Consider the following 27,259-nt stretch of genomic DNA (forward strand, 5'->3'; position numbering starts at 1 on the left):
ACAGACAATCCACTAGAGGGAGGAAGTACCAAAAAGTTCACTATTAAAGTAAGAAATGAAGTAAGGTACCATTTCTCTGCTGTCACATTGGCAGAAATGATGCTCCCTGGTGTGGCATTTGTACGGCTCTAAGACGTTCACACACTGTTGGTGGGAATGTTGACACAGCCTGCAGGAAGGCTTTTGGGTATTGAATCAAAAGCCGTTTCATGCCAGTGATCCCCTTTGACCAGTCAGTTCTGCATGTAGAAATTTTTTCAAGGAAATAAGGGGGGGAGGGGAGATGATGAACTGAGATATTTCACAAAACAGTAATTTCGTGGGTTTTTTAATTCATTCAAACATGTTAGTCTTTTCTTCCCACCTTTAGTAATGTAACCCATTTCTTTTGTCTTCTCTAGCAATTCTGACTGGAGCACCAGTTGGACTTGGAAATGCTAGCTCTCTAGGGGTGGGTCAACAGTCTACCCCCAGCCTAAGCACTGTCAGTCAGATTGATCCCAGTTCTATAGAAAGAGCCTATGCAGCTCTTGGACTACCCTATCAAGTAAATCAGATGCCGACACAGCCCCAGGTACAAGCAAAGAGCCAGCAGAACCAGCAGTCTGGGCAGTCACCCCAAGGCATGCGGTCCATGGGCAGCATGAGTAAGTTTGGATCTTCTTAGTGACAGATGTGATATGTTGGTTGTATGTAAATGTTGTGTAATATGCAGGATTAATTCCTTAGATTTAGTTTCTGTGTGTGTATCTATCTCTGTTCCCCCCCACACACAATTTTTGTTACATGATTACTTTTTGAAGTAATTTTTTAAAGATTGCACTGTAAAGGCCCCTTGTAATCCACATACCAGAGGCAGCCACTACTGGTTTATATCCTTCTAAATCCTTTTATGTATATGTGAGTTTATATTTCTAGAAATGGGATCTCATGTGTTACTCTGTAACAAACTATTTCTTTAACACATGTGGACTCTTGCACTTTCCATACCCAATATATCCTTTTTAATGGTTATATAGTACTTCATTGTATAAAATAGATATCCAGCACTGGTAAATCCATGACTTTTAATAACCTTTTTTTTTTCCTTTTTGACTTTTAATGCTTTGACTCTTATTCTAAAATTGTTCTTGGTTATGAAGTTATTCTATAACTATAAAACAGTCTGATTCTGAACAATCCACCATGCTTTTTCCTATGCAATCCCATCATCCTTCTATTAGTATTTGCCATAGGCTGTACTTTCTGCCCATATTGTTTAATTCTAAATGAGGAAACAAAATGGGGCACACTACTCTTGCAAAAAATGTAATCTTGTTGTTTTTTGTAGTTTTTAACTTAAGGAAGTGTGCCCTATTTCATGACAAGCAGTGCTCACTTGTTAAATAATTATTGTGTGAGGAATTTAAGAAACTGGGATGGAGAGCAGTCCTGGTTTTTCAGGCTTTTTTTCAAGCTCTTGTGTATTATTAAAAGTATATTTAAAAGGGTTAGAAATAGAAAGGGACCTGAGGATTTCCTCTCTCTCTCTCTCTCTCTCTCTCTCTCTCTCTCTCTCTGTCTCTCTCTCTGTCTCTCTCTCTGTCTCTCTCTCTCTCTCTCTCTCTCTCTCTCTCTCTCTCTAACTTAAGATGGCCTTTTCCCTCTCCCTCTCCATGTTATGAGAGTACATCTTCCTCAAGTTTCAGGTTTTTGACCAAGTGCAGTTCTCTGCCCCAGCCTAGACTTTCATTTTCGTAATTGGTTATTTACCATTAATTTTTCAAATTTCTTTGTATAATTCCTAGTTTAGCTCTTTTTGTCTCCTCTTGTATCATCTGTGTATGTACATTTGTATGTACCCACAAAATTATTTGAAAGTTTCTTCTTGGGATTTATTTTTTTCCCTTTCTCAGTGTCTTTTTCTTTATTTTAGGATTAGATTTAAGTTCCCATCTATGTCTTATTCAGTTAGTTAATGGTGAATTTTTAGTAATAATCATCATTGTAAGCCAACACTTCTAGAATACCTCATTTATTTCCTTTGTTGTTTGGATCCCATCTTGAAAACTAGTATGAAAACATGCTCTGCTTTTCCGCCTACACATCCTCATGGTTTCTATTCGAGGGGCACAACCCAAATAGGCAAAGGCCAACTTAGGAAGTGTTTTTCCTTTTAAAGCAAAGCCCTTTCAAAAATAATTAGTCCTTTGTGTTTATGTTGAAGAGTGTCCTCTGTATTTTCTTCTTCTTTTTTTTTGAGTTTCCTAAAGCCTAGATAATAAAGAAAATATCAAAATGGAATCACCATGACTGGGTCATGTTTTCTGAACAGTCGTTAAGGGGGTTTTAAAAAAGTATTTATTGCATATTATGAACAGCTGACTGCCTTTTCACTTCACTCCAAAATCTTAAGTTTATCCGTTTTAACCAAAACATACTTTTAGGTGATGTTTGGACCAGGGTTTTTTACTATAAATGGTTTTTTCACGTATGTAAAGTGATCCTTCTACTGTGTTTCCCCGAAAATAAGACCCAGCCGGACAATCAGCTGTAATGCGTCTTTTGGAGCAAAAATTAATATAAGACCCAGCGTTATTTTACTATAATATAAGACCGGGTCTTATATAATTTAATATAATGTAATACCGGGTCTTATATTAATTTTTGCTCCAAAAGATGCTTTAGAGCTAATTGTCCGGCTAGGTCTTATTTTCGGGGAAACACGGCATCATTGTTAGACTCTTGTAATTGATATTATTAGGAATGGAATAATTTTGGTGATGATCTGAAATGTGACTCTGGCGTGGCAACTTTGCCTTACTCTAGTGCCATATTATCAGAAAGAATAAAGAAACACACAGTTATTATATATGCTCAAACCAGTGTAGATAACGACATTTTCTTACTCTTTTAATGTCTCATATTTTAAAATACTAAACCAAGCTCTTTTCGCTTGTTTTTTTCTACCGATGGTCTTTGTTTTAGGATACTGTTTTAGGATACTTAAGGTTCAGACCCGATTCTGGTAGCCTAAATCCATAAACAGGATTATGTTGTGTCCCCAACAGTGTAAGATTTTTCTACCATTTGTGAACAAAAGCAGTTTACTTAAATACATTTCTATTTATTCAGTAACCTAAAATATTTATCTTTTATGTTTTTACAATGGTTAGTGCTGTCAGGTCTCACCAAAATTATTTTAAAACCTGAAGTATTCTTGGGAGCTCTACCAAGAGCCTAGGTTGGATATGTAATTAGAAATCTAGGGAGAAACTTTGTCAAGAAATTAGAGCCATAAAAACATCTGTATATCCTCTCGGAGAACAATTTAAAACATTCTGGGTTCTTCCTTCATAATCATTGCAGGTTTTAGGTAAAAAGTAGTATTTTGGTGATTCGTTTCTCCTTGTATGAATACTTTTTTTCTGTCCTGAATTTTAATTTGGAGTTTTCATACCTACCTAAAAGTTGTAATAGTTTAGTAAAAACCATATACATTCCCTTTACCTAGATTTACTAATTTTCAACATTTTTGCCACATTTGCTTTGTTTCTGTGTGGACTTGACTGCTAACTATGTCAGCATAAATTTCCTGATAATAGTGACATTCTTCCACATAACCAGATATGTTTTTCACACCTGCAAAATTTAACATTTGTTCAATAACCTCATCTAATGTACAGTCTATTTTATTTTTTCCAGTTGTCCCCCAAAGTCATTCAAGGCTTTTACATTCATTTTGTTAAGTGTCTTGTATCTCTTTTAATCTAGAAGCCACCTCACTATTCTTTGTTCATCACATATTGACTTTTGATGAGCCCTGTAGAATGTCCTATAATTTGGATTTTTCTGATTGTTTCCTTATACAGTTGAACCTTGAACAACACTGGTTTAAACTGCTCAGGTCCCCTGATACGCACATATTTTTTGGTAAATATCCAATAAGCACTCCAAATCCCCAAGTTTCGCATCCATGGATTCAACCAGCTGCAGATCAAAAAAATAGTACTTTTGGTTTGCAGTTGGGAATCTCTGGATTTAGAGAGCCAGCTATGCATTTCGTTGTTCTATGACAAGCATCCACTGATTTTGGTGTCTGCACGGGGTACTGGAACCAATCCCCTAGGGATATTGAGAGAATGACTTGAGTTTTGGGGGAGTCAAAAGTTATTCAGATTTTTTACTGTACCCCTATCGCCCCACCATGTTCAAGGGTCAACTGTAATTAGATTCAGGTTAAATCTTTTGGGGACGAATATGTCATGGGTGATGGCATAATTTCAGCATAAAAATTTTTTTGGACTCTGTTTGCCTTTAACTGGCCTTTATAGTATCCTCATTTGCTTCTTTTATTGCTGACCTTCATATTATTGGTTAGCTATCTTTTCAGCTGTTTTATGTAAATTTTGGAAATATTACTAGCAAAAGCATCTTGAGTTTTGTACACACTTCTAAAAGTTTTCTGGTTAACTTACTTGGTAAATATGATTTCTATTTTATGCTCCCTGGCTATTGGGTTTTTAGAAAAGTAGCATTTATGTGTATGGGTTTATGTCGTAACCATTTTTTACCAGAGGTATGCACCACTGGGTAGGATGAAGCACCTAAGCAAACATTTATACCGATGCTTCCATGGGAAAAGTATGTCCACAGTAACAACTTGGCATTACAAATGTATCTCCCACTGTTGCAGAACTGGCTGTGATGCTGGAACATTCTCAGAGTTACGAATTTTAGGTACCTGTGATTGACAAGGGCATTTGACTAATTGATAAGCGGCATTCATTCAGATGTGCTTTGTGCTAAAAAAAAAAAAATCATTCTAAAGGGACAGGGTCTTTACTTTGAAACATCTCTAGTCTGGATGGGCAGGTAAGTGATTAAGAACTATAGAATCTCTATTACATATTAGGTTATCGAGATTCTGTAGCAGGGAGGGGAAGAGGGAAATCCCTCTGGAACCCAGAATTAAAGCTTTTTCCTTGTAATGAAGCCCTCCATGACCACATTCTTAATCTCCTAGATCCTATTGAATTCACTTCTTCTATAAAGATTTTTTTTACTATGAGATTCCTTCTAGGGCTTAGGAAGCAAAATATATTTTCACTGATTTTTAGGTGCCATGAATTCTCTTTTTGTTCATTTTTTCCTTCTGACTTATTCTCTGACAGTACCAGTAATGTCTGACTTCCTATATTTTTATATTCTCAAGTGAATACTCAGCTCTTCAGTCTTAAATACTAGCCTCTGTAAGGGTATTCCTTCTCAAGTTACGATTTAGCCATTACTTGAAATGAGTGCTGAAAATTAAGTGGACCTGGAGACTTTGGAGACAATGTTTTTTCTGTGTTTTCATGTGCCATTAGGCAGTAAGATAAGCAAATTAATAGATAATTTGATCACTTTTTCTTTTACCTCAGTGTTGCCACCAATAAAACAAATCTGTTAAAGGTGCATAACTTTTCTAAAAAGGAGTATTTACACATGGAGTATTTTCAGTGACAAATACAGAATTGTAGAAAACACAACTTTGTTCAAAAAGACCACTTACAACAACTACATTTCAGAGCTGGCCCAATGCTCTGACGGAAGCAAAGCTCTGCCTTAGCATTTAGGAAGCACAACAAAAGGAGGCAAAGCAGTTCTCTTTATTAAACATACTTAGAAATCTAGCTAATTATTTGCACTTTAGTGGGAAGTTTTTTTTCCCTTGTTTTTAACAAAAATAGAAGGATACAGTAATAGAGTTGCATATCAAATAAGTTTTGCGTAACCACATGAGAATCTGGTATAGTGTGAATATTGCTGCTGGCCTTTTATTTTAAAAACAATACTCATTAAAATTGCTAATTGAAGAAGTAATGTGTGCACATAGAGAGAGCTATTCAAACCAGTTCGAAGGTGTATTCAATTAAAAATGTTCAACTTTAACTCAAACCACTACCTTTCATTCCCCTCCCTAGGGCTCATCATACTTAGGCTCCTTATGTCCTTACATAAATTGTATGTGCTTGTAAAAGCATGTGCATGTATAGTTCAGTTTTCTAAACAGTTTTGGTTCTAAGTTTTTGCTCCTTTTAACATCATTGTGCTTAACACCTGTTCATTCATATATAAGCCTAACTGTAAGACAAAATACCAGAAGTGGAATTCTTAAGTCAAAGAATATGTGTATGAATTTTTTTTTATTTGTTAGCAATTGCCAGATAGCCTTCCCAAGGGCCTGTGAATTTACACATCTATGAATTTTCATTGAAAATGCTTTTTCCGCTACACTCTTCTCAACACTTGGTATTCTCAAACTTTTAAAAGTTTTCACAATTTCATACATGAAAAACATATCGCTTTAAAAATATATCACTGGAAGTGCAGTTGAGCATATTTGCATTTTTTTTTTTAACCTGTTGTATCTCTTTTGTGTAAATTACCTGTTCCTTCTCTATTGGATTGTTCATCCTTTTCTAGTACCTGGTTTTTAAGGGTACTTCATGGATTAGCCTTTACATGTGTGTTGCTGGTTGTAATGCTAATAATTATTATATATGCTGCCAGTATTTTTTTCCCCTGATTTGTCATTTGTCTTTTGACTTACTTTTATGTTGATTATTTATTTCTCAAATTTCTAAATGTTGTCCTTATGGTGGCTTCTGAGTTTTGGGTCTTGAAAGGATAAAAAGTTCTCTGATATTTTCTAGTACTTTTTCTTTCTTTGCTTTTCTTGTTTGTTTTTTGTTACTGTTTAAAATAATTCTATCTTGTTTTTTGTTTTGACCTAGATGCTAGTCCTATGGGAGTAAATGGTGGTGTAGGGGTTCAAACGTCGAATCTTCTTTCTGACTCGATGTTGCATTCAGCCATAAATTCTCAAAAGTAAGTTTTATCTTGGTTTGTGTCCTATGTTGTGTTTCAAACACTTGTTAAGTTTTCTTAGAGTTTTTTAGTTTCTTTGATTTGAAGATATCTTTGAATGAAGACAAATATGATCTTTGAGTCCATACTATAGGCTTTCTATAACTTATTTGAAATCATATCAATTATCTAGGGTAATTTACACTTTCCCCTTATACAGTAGGAAGTTGCAAGCATGCAGCTACTTAAAAAATGAGTTTGCTCTATCCCAGTGTTACAAATTAGTTCATTGCCCAACAGATTCCCTGGGATAAGCTTTGTCAAAATGACAACATAGTCTTATAACACAAGACTTAGCTTCTAAACCCAAGTCTTTATTCTCCCCTCCACAAAATGAATTGTTGTGGGGTAACGCTTTTCCTCACAAGCACAAACATATGCACTATTTCCCCCCAGACTTTTTTATGGAAATAGACTTGTCATAGTTTGTTGGACCCATTGCAGTCATCACTGTCAGTCATCACTTCCTTAAATGATACTTAAATGGGATCTTCTTGCTCCTGCCCTCTTCACTAAGACTATTTCACAACTCCTTTTTTAAAGCCCAATGATGAGTGAAAATGCCAGTGTGGCCTCCCTGGGTCCTATGCCAACAGCAGCGCAACCATCCAGCACTGGAATTCGGAAACAATGGCATGAAGACATTACTCAGGATCTCCGAAATCATCTTGTTCACAAACTGTAAGATTGTAGGCATGTCTTATTCATAAAGAGTTTCCATGTCAACACACTTCCAACCTGCCAGGCACTTCCCCACAAGAGGAATTGTATTGGTGTTTCTGTAGCTTGGCAGTTGCTGATGATGCTTCTGCTCCTGATACTTTCTTGCTTCCTATTCTCTGCTTCTCAACTTTTTCACCATAATTTGTTAGGAATCTTTCAACTTTAACAGTATGTGACAACTGTTCTGCCTAGTGACAGTAATAATATACTAGTTAAAAATTATTCATCTTAGTACCACTGCCTTTACAAAACTCATATTTTAAAAAAGAACTACATCTCAGCTCATTACAATATGGCAGTGTCAGTGCTGTTTTATTATGTTGACAAGTTGAATCTTGGGGCCTATTTTCTGGTCCTCCGATGTGCACATATCAATAGTTTGTGAAATAGTTTGCACTGTTTGTTGAGAAGTTGATATATACCCAGGCACTTTGCTTCACCAACACTATGTTATTTAAAGAGTTCTTGTCAGAATAAGGAGTGGAAAAGGCAAATAGAGTGGGGAAATGGAGCGCCCAATACAGTGTTTCCCCGAAAATAAGACCTAGACGGACAATCAGCTCTAATGCGTCTTTCGGAGCAAAAATTAATATAAGACCCGGTCTTAATATTATGTTAGATAATACCTGGTCTTATAGTAAAGTAAGACCGGGTCTTATATTAATTTTTGCTCCAAAAGATGCATTAGAGCTGATTGTCCGTCTAGGTCTTATTTTCGGGGAAACACGGTATCATATAGAGCTCAGACCCCATTGATTACAGAGCTACACTTGAGACAACATGTAGCGTTTTTTCTTGGAGAAAGCAGTCTTTTTTCATTTCTTCTCCACTTTATAGAGGGGTCTCATTTGTTCTATCTGTATTTTTTATTGGTTTAGAACCATGTGGTATATCTTTTGTCTTCTTAATTTATTTTTGTTACGTTAGCCAATTATACCTGGGTTTCATTTAGGAATTCTAAAACAATAGCACTAGAAGTGGAACTTGACAACAAGGAGGAAATTCTGAGGTTTGTTTTGTTGTTGTTTTCCCCTTTGCCCCCCACCCCCACCCCAGCCCCCAACTCCAGTTCAAGCCAGTTGTTTCTCAGTCTAGTTGTGTAGGACACAGCTCCCTGGCCCATGCTGGTGTTATGAGCCTTGCGCTCCACCCAGCTAAGGCAGTCAGTCACTGGTCATTGGTCGGCAGCTCATGGCAGCTCTCGCTGGCTGCCGGCCACTCATTCTGGCCACTGGCCACCCATGGCGGCACACAGCAGCCCATGGCTGCTCACGCTGGCTGCCGGCCCCTCATGCTGGCCACTGGCCACTCCTGGCAGCACATGGTAGCCCACAGCAGCATATAGCAGCTCACGGCAGCCCAGCTCCAAGGAGAGCCATTGTTCACAATCTTAGATGTAGAGGGCGCAGCTCACTGGTCCATGTGGGAATCAAACTAGCGACCTCGGCATTACGAGCCTGGTGCTCCAACCACCTGAGCCACCGGACCAGCCCAAATTCTGAGATTTTAATAAAATGAATTAATAAGGAATAGCCAAAACAAATGTATTTTGTGATAATTAAATTGTTTAGGAACTTATATTTAATGAACAGAGGTAACTATTTGAGGTGGATCATCTAACTTGATGTTAAAAGCTTATTGTATGATTGTGGGTTGTTTTTTTTTAACCAACACAAGTATTCTTCTAAGCTTCCATTTATTTATTCCCCATCTGGTTCCTTCAAGTACTATATACAACTGAACATGAGATGTTGAAATGATAAAATTAGTGGCTGGAAATCACATTTGTCAATCTTTTGGAACGCTGCTGCCAAGCCTTTTGTTGGGAATGGCTAGAGAGAAAAAGATACTGAATTTAGCAGAATCATTGTGCCCCCTTCACTTCAAGTTTTTGATCTGAAGGCCATTGCTACTTGATACTGTAACAAAGGTCAGGTTTTCTAACTTCTGTTATGCAAATTGCACAGTATAATTTTTTTGCGCCACATGAGAGTGACAGGGGCCAAAGAGTATATTTATGGAGTCATTTTTTATATTCTGATCAGAAAAACCCTTTGTTTGCCACAAAAAGACAATTTCATTTTGGTCAGTATTTTATATTTGAGCACATCCCACCCTTCACTTTTTAATTTTACTTAATGTGTACATTGTAAAAAAAATGAGAGAATACTAATCAGAAAAAAGTTTAAACTACTGTACATTTCTATGATGAGACCAAAAAGCTAATGTGATATAACAGTGATAGGATTTTCTATTCTCAGAGTTCAAGCCATATTTCCTACTCCGGATCCTGCTGCTTTGAAAGACCGACGGATGGAAAACCTGGTTGCATATGCCCGGAAAGTGGAAGGGGACATGTATGAATCTGCAAATAATCGAGTGAGCACCTGTTTTTCTATACGAAGTTCTATATAAAGTCCAGAGTGGACCTATTCTAGTTGCTTAGTTTATTCTTGTTTGCAACGTGTATTTCAGAAGATACCCTTGAGCTCTCCTGTCTTATTCTCATTGTGCACAGTGAAGATAACAAAGTAATTGTCTTCCAGTGGATGTCATCAAGAATCTTCCATTTTTCCTCTAATGCTACAGTGCACTCATGTGGCACTTTATCTGGGTTGTCCTTCTGTCATCTGAGAAAGTGGTTGAGCTGTTTCCAGTGCTGTGCTATTTTCACTAGAATATGGTGAATCAGCTGCTTAGTATTTTCATCTCAAGTAGTATTGCAGTTTCTCTACATTAGTTGAACTTTCTTCTCTAAATTGGCACTTCTTCCAAATGTAGCATAGTCTTTCCATGGGCTGTAAATTGCCAGCACATGTTTTGTAAACCTACTTTGAGAGGTCATGCTTTACTACGTAAGTTCATAATAAAGCTGCTTTTCACATGATCATTCCAAAACGAGCTCATATTTGGAATGATCTAAGAAAGAAGATTAGATTCTTCTCCCTTTTTTATTTCTGCTTACCTCTTTAAATGAAATTCATATCTGTTCTTAGTTCATTTTTTCTGTTACCTGATGGTAGTTCTTTTTTTCTGATCTCTTATTTTGTTTCCAAAATTCAAAAAGGCGGAATACTACCATCTGCTAGCTGAGAAGATCTATAAAATCCAGAAAGAATTAGAAGAAAAACGAAGGACTAGACTACAAAAGCAAAACATGCTACCAAATGCTGCAGGCATGGTGCCAGTTTCCATGAATCCAGGGCCTAACATGGGGCAGCCACAACCAGGAATGACTTCTAGTAAGTGCTTTTTGTTACAGTTACTTTGAGGGAAATGGGTAATAAAATGGTTTTGCACCAAAGCCATTAATTTGCATTAACTTTTGCAACTATTCTGGAGTTTTCAAATTAGCATTTTTCGCCTTTGCAAAGAAAATAATTCATCCTCTAGTAAAAACAGCTGAAGATTTCTGGGCATGGCACTTAATATATTTTGATAATCTGCCATTAATTTTAGAGCCCAAGATAATCTCTCATCGTGGCACCTAGAAAATGATAGTCCACAGGTTTTCATTGACTTGCATGTGGTAGGCAGCCAACAGAGCAGGTTCAAAGACCCCACCAGCTTTCATACATCGTAACCACACAATATCGTGTTACTAATTTTGACACAATATGTTCAAAGACTAAGAACTATTTTTTAGAAGCCTCAATTAAAATTCATCGTGACAGTTTCAGTGTTCTGGTTATAGCAGCCTTCTTGGCCTAATGAATTAACCAGATAGCCAAGATTATATATTTCCTTATTCATTCATTGACTCATTAGTAGGTCCAAGCAGTAAAATGTGGAGTTAGGTACACAATAGTGACAAAGAACATAGGCTATTAAATGATGTGGGAAGAGGCTATGATGGGGGGAGAAAAAAAAACCTGTATTTCTTTTCAGTTTTTTGTTTTTTTGTTTTTAAGTTTATTGGGGTGACAATTGTTAGTAAAGTTACATAGATTTCAGGTGTACAATTCTGTAATACATCATCTATATATCACATTGTATGTTCACCATGGAGTCAGTTCTCTTTCCATCACCATATATTGGATCCATTTACCCTCATCTACCACCCTTCTATATTTCTTGAGTCAGGGAAACCTGACTACCTATAGGTAGTGCCAACTGAGCCAGCAGGTACCAACTTTTATGCCATTAGTGGATTATAGGTGGGCTGAGAAAATCATCCCCCTTGGCCTTGATATAATAAAGTGGAGACTTGTTGGTTGTCACTGGCCCTTAGCAGCCTCACTTGTTAACTGCTGTGTGCTAGATGTGTTTTCTCACCGGGCCATGATATGAATAGAATTGAGAACAGCAACCGCATTTCTGGCAGAGGGAATAGTACATAGAGGCCCACTGGCAAGGGAAAATGCTGGTATTTTTTGAGCAGGTCGGAGAACAAATGTTCAGAAACAAGAAAGTCAAGACTAGAGTTGAGACTGCTTCAGGGCTGATGCTTTAATAGGACGGTAATGAAGGTATAGAGACAAGTGGACAAATGTGAGATACTTGGATTTGGTAGCATTTACTTGAATTCTTTAGAAATTTGAGCCAAGTTTAAAATCTATCACATATTAAATTTTGTAGTCATATGTTAGAGTAAAAACAGTATGTTACAATGTAAACAGGAACAAATATTAATAGAACTGTATAGCCATAAGTATATGTTCGTCTTCAGCTTATACTAAATCTGACATTTTGTAGAATGAAATCCCTATTTTTTACTCCATACAGAAATTAATAGTAGAAGAATCAAAAGTTTTAAACTTTAAACATAAAGCTGAAAGTAGTATATAGAATATTGAAGAAAATATAAAATGAGAAAGGTGTCTAAACTAGATACTACCTTGAATCTTTAAAGAAAAATAATGACAACAGAAGATACCATAACCATAATTAATGTACAAACCAAGGAAAATATTTTGAATATTAATGGTACTAATTTCCTTAATATATAATTGAGGGGGAGAGAAAGGTGAAACATTTGGGAAGAAAAATTGAAAAAGGAACTGAAAGAATAAAATCGGTACAGACCTTTTAGAGTCTCTAAAGGTTAAAATGTGCATTAGTGACAACATGACTGAAATACACTGTTGGTAAGAATTTTAAGTATTTGTTCATTCCCTTAAATTCCATTGTTCCATTTCTAGAAATTTAATTTCAAGCAATAATGGTATAATTGCACAGAAATTGTCACAGTAGCATAATTTATACTATTGAAACATCAGAAACATCCTAGAAGTTCTCCAGTCTTACATTGCTAAAGTAACCATATAGCTATACAAAGACTGAACAAGATTTCACCAACCATCAGGAGCCATCTACATTTAAAAGTGAAGGTCATCATATGGCTGAGAGTGACAGCTTAAAGTGATTCCACCTACCCTTTTTTTGAGCAAACTGCATATGCTGAGCGGCTGCTGCCTATATAGAGATAAATAACAATTAGAAAGGATCCAACCTGGGATCCTTGAATAGATAAGTTAAAACTGCAAGGGAAAATCACAATCAGCATAATAGAAAAAACATTTGAAGAATTACTAAAGAAAATAAATGAAATTTTCAGAAGAAAAGATTACACAGAAGAAATGAAAATAAAAAGACAGCGGGGTACAGAAAAGGGACTGGGAGGTTAACTGAGTTTGAAACCTTATGGGGCCCGGCCCGGTAGCTCAGGCGGTTAGAGCTCCATGCTCCTAACTCCAAAGGTTCCCAGTTCAGTTCCCACATGGGCCAGTGGGCTCGCAACCCAAGGTTGCCAGTTCAATTCCTTGACTCCCGCAAGGGATGGTGGGCTCCGCCCCCTGCAACTAAGATTGAACACGGCACCTTGAGCTGAGCTGCCTCCCGGATGGCTCAGTCGGTTGGAGCGCATACTCTCAACCACAAGGTTGGCAGTTCGATTCCTTGACTCCCGCAAGGGATGGTGGGCTGTGCCCCCTGCAACTAGAAAACGGCAACTGCACCTGGAGCTAAGCTGCGCCCTCCACAACTAAGACTGAAAGGACAACAACTTGACTTGGAAAAAAAGTCCTGGAAGTACACACTGTTCCCCAATAAAGTCCTGTTCCCCTTCCCCAATAAAATCTTTGGAAAAACAAAAAAACATTATGAATAACAAAACAGAAGGTAGGATTTAGAACAACTTTGTTTTAAAAGATGAAAAATAACAAAAATCAAATTGGTAGAGAGATGATAGCTATAGAAGGCAGATTTGAGAGATCCAATATCCTAATGTAGATGCTGTTATCCCCATTTTATAGATGAGGAACAGAGGCATAGAGAGGCTAGCTAACTTTGCATGGTCAGGGTTAGGGAGTGACAGAACCAAACCCAGGCATTCTGTCTTCACAGTCTTCTCTAAGCCATTAAGTATGTTAACTAAACAAAATTATAATAAAGTTATAAAGTAATTTTAAAATTTTTTCTTGAAAGTAAAGGCTGAATCAGCTAACCAAACCTAGCTCATCACTCTCCTTTAATATACAGGTATTAATAAATGAGGAAACATCCAGGAAATCAAACCAAATCACAAAGAAAGGAATGATAGCTTTGATTAGGCATAAAGCCTGAAGTGTGTCATAAGGGAGAAATGAGTTTAATAAGATAGACAAACATATATGCACCCCCATGTTTATTGCAGCTTTATTGACGATAGCCAGAATATGTTCATTGGTGGATAAATGGATAAAGAAAATGGGATGTGTGTATATACACATAGTGAAATATTATTTGGCTATAAAAAGGAATATTTTGCCATTTCCAACAATATGAATTGACCTTGAGAACGCATTATGCTAAGTGAAATAAGTCAGGCAGAGAATGACAACGTGTGATCTCACTTTAAAAAGTGTGGGATCTGGGCCGGCCCGGTGGCTCAGGCGGTTAGAGCTCCGTGTTCCTAACTCCAAAGGCTGCCGGTTCGATTCCCACATGGGCCAGTGGGCTCTCAACCACAAGGTTGCCAGTTCAATTCCTCGAGTCCTGCAAGGGATGGTGGGCTCTGCCCCCTGCAACTAGCAATGGCAACTGGACCTGGAGCTGAGCTGCACCCTCCACAACTAAGATTGAAAGGACAGCAACTTGACTTGGAAAAACATCCTGGAAGTACACACTGTTCCCCAATAAAGTCCTGTTCCCTTCCCCAACAAAATCTTTAAAAAAAAAAAAAAAAAAAAAAAAAAAAGTGTGGGATCTTTTAAAAAAAAGAGAAAGAGCTCATAGATACAGAGAAGATTGGTGGGTGTTAGAGGGGATTGGGGGTGGCAAAATGGGTGAAAGGACAAAGGTACAAATTTCTAGTTAAAAACTAAGTCAGTCCTGAGGATGTAATGTACAGCACACTGACCATAGTTAATAATACTGTGTTGCACATTTGCAATGCAAAGTTGCCAAGAGTAGATCTTAAATATTCTCATCACAAAAAAAATTGTAATTCTGTATGGTGACAGATGTTAACTAGACTTACTGTGATCATTTCACATTAAATCATTGACATACACCTGAAACTAAGAAAAGTAGACAATAGTTTTCACACTTAATTACTTAATGTGATATATTAAGTTCAGAGTAAATTTATTGCTAATTTTTATATTTGAAGAGAAAATGATTATGGGTAAGAGGAAGGATTGTGGAAGACTTGAACTTTCTCATCTTTATATTTCTACAAAATTTGATTTTTCGGCAAAGTATAATAGTACATTTATTATATAATCAAAAGGGTGGCTGCGTCATAGATGTATGTGTTGGCCCAGAAAGTTGTTCATACTAATAAGCGAGTATAAGCAACATGTAGGTACAGTCTGAAAAAGGTAAACCTAGTTATTATTAATTAGGTTGGATAAGGAGCTGACTCAGTTTTTTTTTTTTTTTTTTTTGCAAATATAAAAAAACTAAGAGAAAGTTGATGACATAATTATATGTATTATAATCTCATTTTTTTAAACTGTAGCGTATTCCCAGAAAGCAGTTATGGAAGAAATAAGCACTAATCTATTAACATTGGCTTCTTGAGGGGGAGGTAGGATTCCTGGATAACTTAGTGTTGTATGTTACAAGGTTTTTGATTGTCTGATCTATACGTATAATCATCAGAACGTTCCTTCAGATGTTCATCAGATGTTCCTTGCAATAAATGAGTAATTAAGAGCTGCTGAATAGGCCAGCAGTCGATTTTATGACGGTTGATGCCATGCAGTCAGTCAAAACCATCATGGACACACATCATAGTTGTAAGCAAAAGTGCTTAGGCAAGATGTAGGCAGTGGGATTATGTTTTTATTTCTCATTTGATTAGTCTCACATGTTTAATAATCAGAAGATTTTACATTAAATGTGGGTTTCTGACTTTCTTTAAAAAATGGAAGGATCTAGCAGATTTGGCCCTCTTCACAGGACATCATCTATTCTGTAACTAGAGTGGTGGATTTCTGTTTAGCAGGGTTGTGCTTTCTCTATTTCACCAGTTTTCCCCATTTCCTGTTGTTTCAGGTGCCTAGTGTTTTTACTTATTGATACTAACTGCCACGGCCCCTGCTGGCATTTAGCTTGCAATGCCTATCCATATTATTGACAGGAGAAAAAGTTCCTTATATATTAGGTCAAAACCTTGTTTTGTATAAAGTGTATTGACTATATATATGGAGGATTAAAACTATTAATAGAGGTTTCTTTCTTTTTACTATGTTCTCTAATCTTTATGTACTGAACATAGATTGCACAGTTGCAGATAAAAAATTATATGAGTAAATGTCCAGCATTCTTCAGTTTTCAATTTGTATTGCCTTATTAGTAACCATATTAGTGATAAGTCCTAATGGACTTAGTAGTAACTTGAATTGCAGTAAGCCACTTAGTTGTGGGGTCATTTTTGTTGCTACTTAGTGTAGCAAACTTTTTATTAAATGAACAGAAGTGACAGCAAAATTAGAGAGTTGTCTGAATTGGTGGGTCTCTCTTTAGAGCACAGTGTCAGGCTTGAGTATACAGCACTTTGGGTGGGGGGGTGTCCAGGATAGAGCTGACTCATGACAAGCATTCTGTCTTCCCAGGGTGCTATAGAAATCCTAGTGTTTTATCTGCACCATGATGGGAAAAAGGTTGGGAAGTGCTGCACTAGAGGATGTGCAGATAATCCGAAAAAACATTAGAAATTATATGTTCATATTTTAATCTCATTTTAAAATTTCTGTTACACCTAAGAGGTGCATGATATGTAGTGCAGTGTAATATGTGAATTAAAGTCAGTGCTCACAGCAGGCTTGTGTTCATAAAAATGTATTACTGGGTACACAGTCAAATTTGTCATTGGACAAAATCTGTGGTTCTTGTCTATGGAGGTGTTCTGCATACTAACCAAAGAATCGGACTTAGTCAAATGGTAGCGCATTAATGCTAACGTAGCTTTTATTAATTTAAGATTTTACCTTCTCTTCCTATTGCCCTAGTTCATAAAGGAATGTATGAAAACCATTTGGAGGCATTTTCTTATATTCCAGAACTAACATTGTCTTCAAGTTCTTGCCCAGTTCATAGGTTTTATTCTTTTGTAATTCATACTGAATTCTTCAAGATATTACTACAAATATTTTGTGGATTTTTTTTTTTTTTAACGGAAAGGAAGCTGACTGAAAGATGCTTTTCTAACCATTTCACTCTTTCACTCTAGATGGCCCTCTACCTGATCCATCTATGATCCGTGGCAGTGTGCCAAACCAGATGATGCCGCGGATAACTCCACAGCCTGGTAAGTTACAGGAGAAATCCACGTGTGTAACCACAGCCTTTTTAACAGAGTCCCTGGTATACTACAGGGTTATACTTGCCACCTTGATTCTTGCCTCAGGCCAGCAGCAGGTATAATTACCTGCTTGAAAAATTTGAAAACCTTTCGGAGTTGGAGCCCAGGGAGGAAGGAAGGGTGAAGAACAGGTTGGCTGGCAGGTCGAGGGGCAGAAAGTCAAAGGACATTAAATAAATGACTGAGTATCCATTTAAAACTGGCCAAGATAGACTTGATATTAATTAACAGTGCCCCTTTTGTGGCTATGAAACAGATTCATTCACAGTTGAAAGCAGGTTCCTGTATTTGTCCTGATAAAATGATGTAGAACCAGGAATAAGAACTTTGTCTTTTATTCTCTGATTCCATGAAGGTGTTCAGACCTAATATTTTACACTTACTCACAGGTTTGAATCAATTTGGCCAGATGAGCATGCCCCAGCCCCCTATCGGACCCCGGCAAACCTCTCCTCTTCAGCACCATGGACAGTTAGCTCAACCTGGAACTCTCAACCCAGTAAGTTTGACTTGACCATTTTGCGTAATCTTTTTGGCTTTCCCCTGACATTTTAAAAATCCTTTTTCTTTGTTTCTACTTCATAAACAAAAATTCTCACACATGCTTCAACAGTTGACTGTAAGTGATTAATCCTTAACTTTGATTCTTTCTGTAATTCTGTTGTATTTGGCCTTAATACACACATGATTAAATGATTATATGTGTTTCAGAAATGAGAATAAATGGGCGGTGAATGCTAAAATCCTTAATTTTCACCTCTTGTTTTTAGAAATTTATCTTACAGAAATAATCACTGAGATATTAAAAATATATGGTTTGAAGAAAATTTATGTGAACGATTTTGCATTATATACTCTATTTTGACAAAAAGGCCATATCCTGAATGTACATTAAGAGATTTGTTAAGTTAAATTTGGTACATCTGTAAATTGGAATACTTTATAACCAGTTATTTCAGAACCTGTATGGCGTGAAAGCTTTAAATGGAAAAACCAGGTTTCTAAAGTATATATATTATAGGATCCAGTATAGTTAAGAACTCACTTGATTATAATCTATATAAAATAAACAATAGAAGAAAGATTTGCTTTCAAGTACCATTCATAAACATACCGTGTTGCCCTGAAAATAAGACCTAGCCTGACAAGCAGCTGTAATGTGTCTTTTGGAGCAAAAATTAATATAAGACCCGGTCTTATTTAACTATCATATAAGACCGGGTCTGATTAATTTTTGCTCCAAAGGGCACATTACAGCTGCTTGTCCCGCTAGGTCTTATTTTCGGGGAAACACCGTAGTACTGGAAAGCATATAAGGGTAGCCAGCCACCTTTCTCTGGAGTCTGTTTAGTAGCCTGCACACTTCAGCACAATCACCTCTCTTCTATAATGCCTGTCTTCCCCAAATGCAGAACCTATCCAGGCAGGAAACTTGTCTTTTGCAAGGGTGATGGAGGGGCAGTTGCTTGGTCGTAGGGACTAGAGAAAAAGGACCCAACATCTCACTGCTCCTAATGTAAACGCTAAACCTGTTACCTTTGGTTGGCCCCAGCCCTTACCCCATCTTTCAGAGTTAGCTAGTGCCTCCAATTCTTAAGCATTTTTCATGTTGTCTAGCATATAACGTCTTGGCGCACCATGTTTAATAAGAAGTCTTATTAGTCTTCATTCTAATCTAATACACATACCCATCGTAGCTTATGAAAAGTTTTTGGCCTTTGGTGCTCCACAGTTCTTTATTGAAGGCGTGGATTTGCTTGGGATCATTTTAGAAATGAAGTATAACAATCCTAGAGTATTTGTGGACCGTGAATGCTACCAGGTTCAGCCACAACTTGTAAGATTTTACTTGTTTGTACCCATTATGGAGTGTTTGTGCTGTTATATTACCAGTGACATGAGCAAAGATCTCATAAAATTGTGATTCACTCTTGTCACTTAACAGTATGCAAAGAAACAATTACATCTACTTTGTCAGAATTCTAGGTGCATTTGTTTACCAGAGAATTTGTTTGTGTGTAACCTCTTGTAATTTTAGAGTAGGCTAAGGTAAGCTATGAGGCTGTTCTCTTATGTTGACATGAGGGTCAGCTTTTGCACCATTTTCCTCCTTTCCTGCCCCCCCTCCTCACAGCATGGCCAGAGCAGTGATGCCAGCTACTCTAATAGAATAACTAATGAAGCAATTTGCTGCTGTGTTTTGTGTGTGCAGCCTATGGGCTATGGGCCTCGCATGCAGCAGCCTTCCAGCCAGAGCCAGTTCCTTCCCCAGACTCCGTTCTCAACACCGGGAATGAATGTAACGAATATGCCTTTGGCTCCGTCTGGCGGGCAAGCACCAGTGTCTCAAGTATGTCTCGCAAATGGGTTTTCTTACTTATCTTTGTGATTCTTTAAACTCTGATCTGTTTTTTACAGGGAAGGGTGACAGCCTACAGCCTATAGTGTGTGAAAGAATACAATTTTTAAAGTTTTTATTAAGAACAGTTATGGATATATGGTATTCTGAACAATGAAGAGGTTACTCTGACATAGCAATGGTGTTATAAAATCGGAACTAGGTTAAATTGATACTTTTAACCATTTGTTTTGGTAGCAAACACTTTAAAATGAAATCTTAGTGACAACTACAATGCAGAAGGAAGAAGTCTAGCTGAAGAGAGCATAAGAAGGCCATAAGACACTATACTCTCCTGGCCCATGCCTCTGCAGTAACTGAGGCCTCCTGCTGTTTTGTGAAGTCTATTTAATTAAATACAATATACATTGATCAGATTATCCAAAGATATGCCCCCCATAACAAGATTTTTTCCCGATTTTTAAATGGAGACATTCGTTCCCATTTTCTGTCTAATCAGTTTGTGTCCTTAAGTGCATATAGCCTGCCTATGTAAATATTTCTTTAATTCTCTTAATTGCTGTCTTGTTATGTTTTTCATTTTAACAGGCACAAATGTCCAGTTCTTCCTGCCCTGTGAACTCGCCTATAATGCCTCCAGGGTCTCAAGGGAGCCACATTCACTGTCCCCCTCTCCCTCAAGCACTGCATCAGAATTCGCCCTCTCCTGTACCTAGTCGTACCCCCACCCCCCACCACACTCCCCCGAGCATAGGGGCTCAGCAGCCACCAGCAACAGCAATTCCAGCCCCTGTCCCTACACCTCCAGCCGTGCCACCTGGGCCACAGACCCAGGCACTGCATCCACCTCCAAGGCAGTCCCCTACGACACCACCAACGCAACTTCCTCCACAAGCGCAGGCTTCACTTCCTGCTGCTGCTTCCGCCGACCAGCCCCAGCAGCAGCCTCTCTCACAGCAGAGTACAGCAGCATCTGTTTCCACCCCAACGGCGCCACTGCTGCCTCCGCAGCCTGCGACTCCAGTAAGCAGAGGCTTGGGTTTGGGCAGAATTGTTTCAACTGTACTGTGATGTTTGGTTAGGTCTGTGCTGTGTTCTTTCTAGTCTGTTCGTTTCATCTCTTGTTGTTTTCTCCCCAATTAGACTAGAATCTCTGCAGTTAGGGCCTTCCTTTCCCTTTCTTTTCTTTCTTCCTTTCCTTTTCTTTTCCCTTCCTTTCTGCCTTTCTCCCTCCTGTTGTAGTACCTCGCATAGAAGGAGCTCAAAGATACGGTTTAGGTCTGATGTTGACCGTGCTATGTTCATGTTGTATTCTGACATTTTAAGGCATGTAATGGGGACTACATCTAAAAGTTGCATCCTTAATAGTAGAACTCTATGTGTCACGGCTTAGAACTTTCTATGTGATTACTGATACTAATATATTAATTCTGTCATGTTGGTGCACTAAATTCCCATGAATCACAACTACTTCATAAAACACTGTTCATCAGTGATTGGTTCATCCTGTCCTCTGAAAGGCAAGAAGAGCAGAGCACAGAAAGGAACTTGATTTTATTCTCTTAGATTGGTGCAAAAGTAATTGCAGGTTTTGCAATTATTTTAAATTTTTAAACCTCATTTACTTTTGCGCCAACCTAATGTGTAGGGTAGGTCCAGAAAATACTAAACTTATTGTGAAGTTTCTTATTGGAAGACTTAGGAAAAAGATAGAGATGGCCATTTACCCATTAGAATGTGATAATTCAAAACAGCCACTCAGTATGAGGGTTCATTATATTCTCTCTACTGTTCTGTACATGTGAAACTTTTCCTAATGAGAAGTTAAACACAATGAGATGGCCAGTCATCCTTATTTTCTTTCCATTTCTCTGTAAATATGAGCTCCTCTAGGTAGTCATCTCTGAAACCTCCACCTCTCACACACTGCCACAGAAGGATAGTACCAAAGAAACAGTTGCTGGCTCTTTTATGCACAGCCAGTCAACCAGTGTGTGTGAGTTTTCAGGCTCCTGTTCCTAAGCATAGTTTATGACGGGATGAAAATGGGCAGTAAGCAAAAGCATCATAAATGGATATAATGATGCTGGCCTAGAAATAGTGATTAATCATGCCTTCTTGTTGTGTAGCTTAAATTCTGGTGGTTTAATTGGCAAACTTTTTGTGTTTTTTTCCCATCTCTGCCCAGCTTTCCCAACCAGCTGTAAGCATTGAGGGGCAGGTATCAAACCCTCCATCTACTAGTAGCACAGAAGTGAATTCTCAGACCATTTCTGAGAAGCAGCCTTCACAGGAAGTGAAAATGGAGGTTAAAATGGAAGTGGATCAACCAGAACCAGCAGATACTCAGCCAGAGGATATGCCAGAGGTGAGAGTAGGGCAATTTCCACTGCTATTTGGTTAGCACTACAATCTAGGAACCCAATTAAACAGGAAAGTATTCTGATAATTAGGTCTCATTTCATTGATTTCCGTGTGAGAAAGGGTCTTCAGATTCATCTGAAGGGACTTTATTTACTCAGACACAGGGGAGAGTAAATAAGACTGGTCTTATTGCATCCAGTTGCATGTCTTTGAAATACTAAAAATAACTACCTACCTTTTTAGACTAAAGCAGAGGACTGTAAAGTGGAACCTACAGAAACAGAAGAGAGAGGCACTGAATTAAAAACTGAAACAAAAGAGGAGGAAGACCAGCCAAGTACTTCAGTTACCCAGTCGTCTCCAGCCTCAGGACAGTCAAAGAAAAAAAGTAAGTGTCTTAGGCTTTGTGTTCCTGGAGATGGGGAGAAACCCTAAGAGCTTGAGAAGAATGGGATAAGGCATCTGGTTCCATGGGCCTCGGAAATTGACTTTAAAGTGACTTCATTAAGCTTGGAACCCTTGGCCTGGTCTCTTCATTATTACTAACGTTGGAAAAGATTTTATCTATTTTTATAAGGTGTATTTGCTTCCTGGAATCACTGGGTCAATCGTACCCATCATTTCTTCAGGGTTGGGTGGTTCACAGCTGTCACAATTGTCCTTTTTTCAGAGGAGTGAAATTGTCAAGTAACATTGACTGAAATGCAGGAAATAATAGCAATAATCATCACATTTATTGTTAACCTACTGTGCACCAGGTACTATGACACACACTTGTATTGTCTCATCTGATAGCTTCACAACTCTGTGAGGCTATTGATCCCATTTTACAGGTGGGAAAACTGAGGCTCAACAAGGTTGAGTAACTGGCCCCAGCTCGCTCAGCTAGTAAGCGAACCAGGCCAGCTGAGACGTAGTCTTTGCTCTGAACCATTCTGAGCATGGATGAGTCAAGCCGGGCAAGCAGCTCTGCTTAGCACCGTGAGAAACTCAGACAATTCCCACAGAAGTTAACTCGTTTAGGACTAGAATTTCTGTGGCTCCAAAGACCTTTCTGTGGCCCAGGTGGGACTAGCTCCAGGGGGCATCTCTTTGCTCCCGGAGATGATATATATATCAGTGTTCCATTAGTACATGTACTTTAAAATGTTGGGGTTAATGGGTGGCCGGTTAGCTCAGTTGGTTAGAGCGTGGTGCTGATAACACCAAGGTTGACAATTTGAACCCCGCACGGGCCACTGTGAGCTGTACCCTCCTTTGGGGGGAAAAAAAAGTTGGTGTTAAAATTATTTTCTTTTAAAAATAAGGTTTGTGTATATTGAGGTGTTTTCTTTAATGTAGACAGCAAGAAACCCAATCTTACTATTAGCAATCTCTCTTTAAAACACCTAATTTCACAAGTTTGCTCAAATTCTATCTTGAGTACAACCAAGTGTGAGAGAGAAAGAAACCTCTCCCCTCTGTCTGATTTTTTTTTTTTCCCCACGGCAACCCCCACCACAAGGTGAAAAATATCTAAAGTACTAACAAGTATACCTTTCTGAAGATAAAACTAATTTCTAACTAGTAGAAACAACAAGGCCCCTGCCCAGAGTGGGGTTTTGTTCCCCCCTTCTTCCGCCTGCCCTCCACTCCAGTTCAAGCCGTTTCTCAGTGTAGTTGTGTAGGGTACAGCTCCCTGGCCCATGCTGGTGTTATGAGTCTTCGCTCCCCCCAGGTGAGGCAGTTGGTCAGCAGCTCACGCTGGCTGCCGACCACTCACGTTGGCCACCAGCCTCTCATGGCAGCACACAGCAGCCCCTGGCAGCTCATGCCAACCTCCGGCTGCTCCCAGCAGCCCGGCTCCAGGGAGAGCCGTTGTTCACAATCTTAGCTGTAGAGGGCGCAGCCCACTGGCCCATGTGGGAATCAAACCGGCGTTCTCGGAGTTAGGAGCACAGCGCTCCAACCACCTGAGCCACTGGGCCGGCCCCCAGAGTGTGTTTTTAAAGCTCAAAACTGGTCCCTTAATGACTAGCTTCTTGAATGATGGCTTAAATTAATTCCACTTGGGGTATGCCAGCAAATCTTTCCTAATCTTTGGGAATCGTAGTGATAACACATTTGAATATAATTTGATCAACTGAGTCCATGGCTCTGACATAACAGTTTAGTTCTCTCTTTCCTTAAACTGTTGATTGAATAAAATAACCTTTTAGATAGTCCACCAAAAGGAGGGTTTATTCTTGAAAAGAAAAAGCCACCACAGCAATGTGGGTACATATACCTTCCACCAGCCATCCACATGCAAGAGAGAGACCTCTCCCAAGATGGCCCTTGTATGTCCCCCACCCCACCCCACTGCAGGAAGTTAGAACCATAAAGTTTAACAGGAAGTTAGGACTAGAGAGTAACAAGAAGCCCAGCTCCATCCATAGTCCTCCCAGCTCAGTTTTCTTAAAGTGCCAGTTCGCTTTCATCAAAACCTAACGTTTGCCATTGAAATTGTAACTGTCTTCTTCCTAAACTCTAAAACATAACGAGGGGCTCTTCCCTTCCATGGTTCTGGTACCTTCAGTGATAAGACAGTGCCAGGTCCAATTTCCGACCTGTTAAATAGTGGTATCAGGATTGAGGACTCCTTACTATTCTTGACAGCGTCCCCGTCCCATCGCCAGTATCTTTCTGGAATGTTATTTTGATAAGTCTCTTCATCAGTTTTGGAAGGATTAGGATTCTTTTTCTACTTGATCAAGACATCTTAACTAAATTTCAGACTGAAAAATTAGCCGAGTCATGAATGGTGTTTGGAAGGTGTTACCTGAGGCAGATAAGAAAATGCGCCCTTAGGGGTATTTCCATAGGGCAGTGTAGGCAGTTCTGTGTTTTGTGTTTCTCTAGATATTTTGATAGCTTTGACTTGAGCTTGTTTTTTCTTCTTTTGCTTAATTTATAACTACTTTCAAATGTACTCTTAAGTTTTCAAACCAGAAGAGTTACGTCAGGCACTGATGCCAACGTTGGAGGCACTTTATCGACAGGATCCAGAATCCCTTCCCTTTCGTCAACCTGTGGACCCTCAGCTTCTAGGAATCCCTGTAAGTATGTGGTGGTACTTCTGATTTTGGTTTTTAAGTTGTTTAACAGCTTTATTCAGATACGGTTCACATATTACACAAGTCGCCCCTTTAAACTATACAATTCAGTAGTTTTTGTGTATGCGCAGAATTGTGCAACCATTGCCACAATCAGTTTTGGGTCATTTTTATCAGCCCACAAAAGAAACTGAATTCACAATCAGTCACTCCCCATTTCCCTCAACCTCCTCTACCATCAACCCCAACCAACCATTAGTCTGCTTTCTGTCTCTGGATTTGTCTATTCTGGGCATTTCATTAAATGGAATCATACCATATAGTATGGGATTCTTTGTGACTGGCTTCTTTCACTTAGCATATTTTCAAGGTTTATCCACGTTGTACATGAGTCATATTTCATTCCTTTTTATGACCCAGCAATGTTCCTTTGTATGACTATACCACATTTTCTTTATTCATTTGTTGATAGACATTTGGGTTGTTCACACTTTTTTGGCTTTTGACACTAGCATTGCTATGAATATTCACAAACAAATTTTTGTGTGAGTGTATGTTTTTATTTCTCTTGGGTATGTTGGAGTGGGAATATACCTAGAAGTGGGATTATTGGTTCATACAGTTTATTTTTATCACTTGAGTAGCAGTAGTTCATGATAGAAAAAATGGACCTAGATTAGCTTCATATGCTTTAAAAGTTGCCTTTATACACCATGCTGCTAGCAGCTTTCATTTGAGGGATTTAAGTTGTGTTAGATAAAGCAATGGAGTACTTTAAGAGGCAAAAATCCATTAGGAACTTCTTTTTCCTATAATTTTCTTTGACTTTAGATAGATCACTGATGTTCTCTGGACTAGTTTCCTCACCTGTAGGTCCCTTCTAGTACTAAAAGGTTACGGGGTTTTTAAGTGATCGCACATACACTATATGGTACAGTGTCTAGAGTCGCTGCAGTAGACCATCAGCCTGCAGCCTGGGAAGGCTGGGAGCCCTGTTACTCTCTGCCCTCTGAGCGGCTTCACATCTCTATAGACTAATGATTTAAAGAAGTGTTGTATATCAGTCGACTCTTGGTTAATATACACAGGTCAAAGACGCAACATTATCTGGAATATTAATAATGATAAACAATGAAAATGCACCATCTACCTTCAGTGTACTCACACTTTGGGGTAATACTGTTTGGTGTCGCTTGTCCTTCTAGGATTACTTTGATATTGTAAAGAGCCCCATGGATCTTTCTACCATCAAGAGGAAGTTAGACACTGGACAGTATCAGGAACCCTGGCAGTATGTGGATGACATTTGGCTGATGTTTAACAATGCTTGGTTATATAATCGGAAAACATCGCGGGTGTACAAATATTGCTCCAAGCTATCTGAGGTCTTTGAACAAGAAATTGACCCAGTCATGCAAAGCCTTGGATATTGTTGTGGCAGAAAGGTAAGAAATTTCTGGACAGATAAAAATTGTGTTGAAAACTTGACTAATTAGAATCCTGAAGCATCAGTTTATAAACTTCTCTGGAGTAGGGACTTGATAATCACCTGTGGGTTCATACACAGTACCTGGCATATGCTGGTATTATGTGCATACCAATTCATATTGAGCCCCACTTGTCCTGTTGAGTTCTTTGGTAAGTGGTGGAAGGACATGACTGCTAAGCCTACTGAGTCATGAGCTAGAATGGTTTTAGTTCTGTGAACTGCCTGGAAAACTGAAATAGCCCATTATGGTTAATACAAATGAGAACTAAGTCTTCACTGGCTTGTTGTGATTTGCCAATGTAAATATCCTACCTTTTCCTTCAGGCCTGTCTACTATGTAATGAATGGTTTCTTTTGCAGTTGGAGTTTTCTCCACAGACACTCTGTTGTTATGGCAAACAGTTATGCACAATCCCTCGAGATGCCACTTACTACAGTTACCAGAACAGGTAAGCTGGACCATGTGTGACCTGTGGTCCACGTGTTCACGTGGCTAGGGAGTGCAAGCAGACGGACCAACACATGTACAGTCACAGTTCACGTATAACTCGCTTGAAAACAACTGTACA

At 38.5% G+C, this 27,259-nt stretch overlaps 1 protein-coding gene across 1 annotated transcript in view; it reads left to right on the forward strand.

Moving 5' to 3' along the window:
• Window positions 1–27,259, forward strand: part of EP300 (EP300 lysine acetyltransferase) — a 73,086-nt gene that overhangs the window by 28,893 nt on the left and 16,934 nt on the right. The window contains exons 6-19 of the mRNA XM_019734493.2: window positions 402–647; window positions 6,759–6,852; window positions 7,435–7,572; window positions 9,876–9,993; window positions 10,682–10,856; window positions 17,273–17,350; window positions 17,794–17,903; window positions 19,617–19,754; window positions 20,352–20,786; window positions 21,952–22,131; window positions 22,371–22,515; window positions 25,086–25,204; window positions 26,407–26,646; window positions 27,051–27,139. Of these exons, the coding sequence (XP_019590052.2) occupies window positions 402–647; window positions 6,759–6,852; window positions 7,435–7,572; window positions 9,876–9,993; window positions 10,682–10,856; window positions 17,273–17,350; window positions 17,794–17,903; window positions 19,617–19,754; window positions 20,352–20,786; window positions 21,952–22,131; window positions 22,371–22,515; window positions 25,086–25,204; window positions 26,407–26,646; window positions 27,051–27,139 (2,305 nt within the window). The remainder of the gene's footprint in view (window positions 1–401; window positions 648–6,758; window positions 6,853–7,434; window positions 7,573–9,875; window positions 9,994–10,681; window positions 10,857–17,272; window positions 17,351–17,793; window positions 17,904–19,616; window positions 19,755–20,351; window positions 20,787–21,951; window positions 22,132–22,370; window positions 22,516–25,085; window positions 25,205–26,406; window positions 26,647–27,050; window positions 27,140–27,259) is intronic.

The sequence above is a fragment of the Rhinolophus sinicus genome, linkage group LG02 (genome assembly GCF_036562045.2).
Source record: "Rhinolophus sinicus isolate RSC01 linkage group LG02, ASM3656204v1, whole genome shotgun sequence".
NCBI lineage: Eukaryota > Metazoa > Chordata > Mammalia > Chiroptera > Rhinolophidae > Rhinolophus > Rhinolophus sinicus.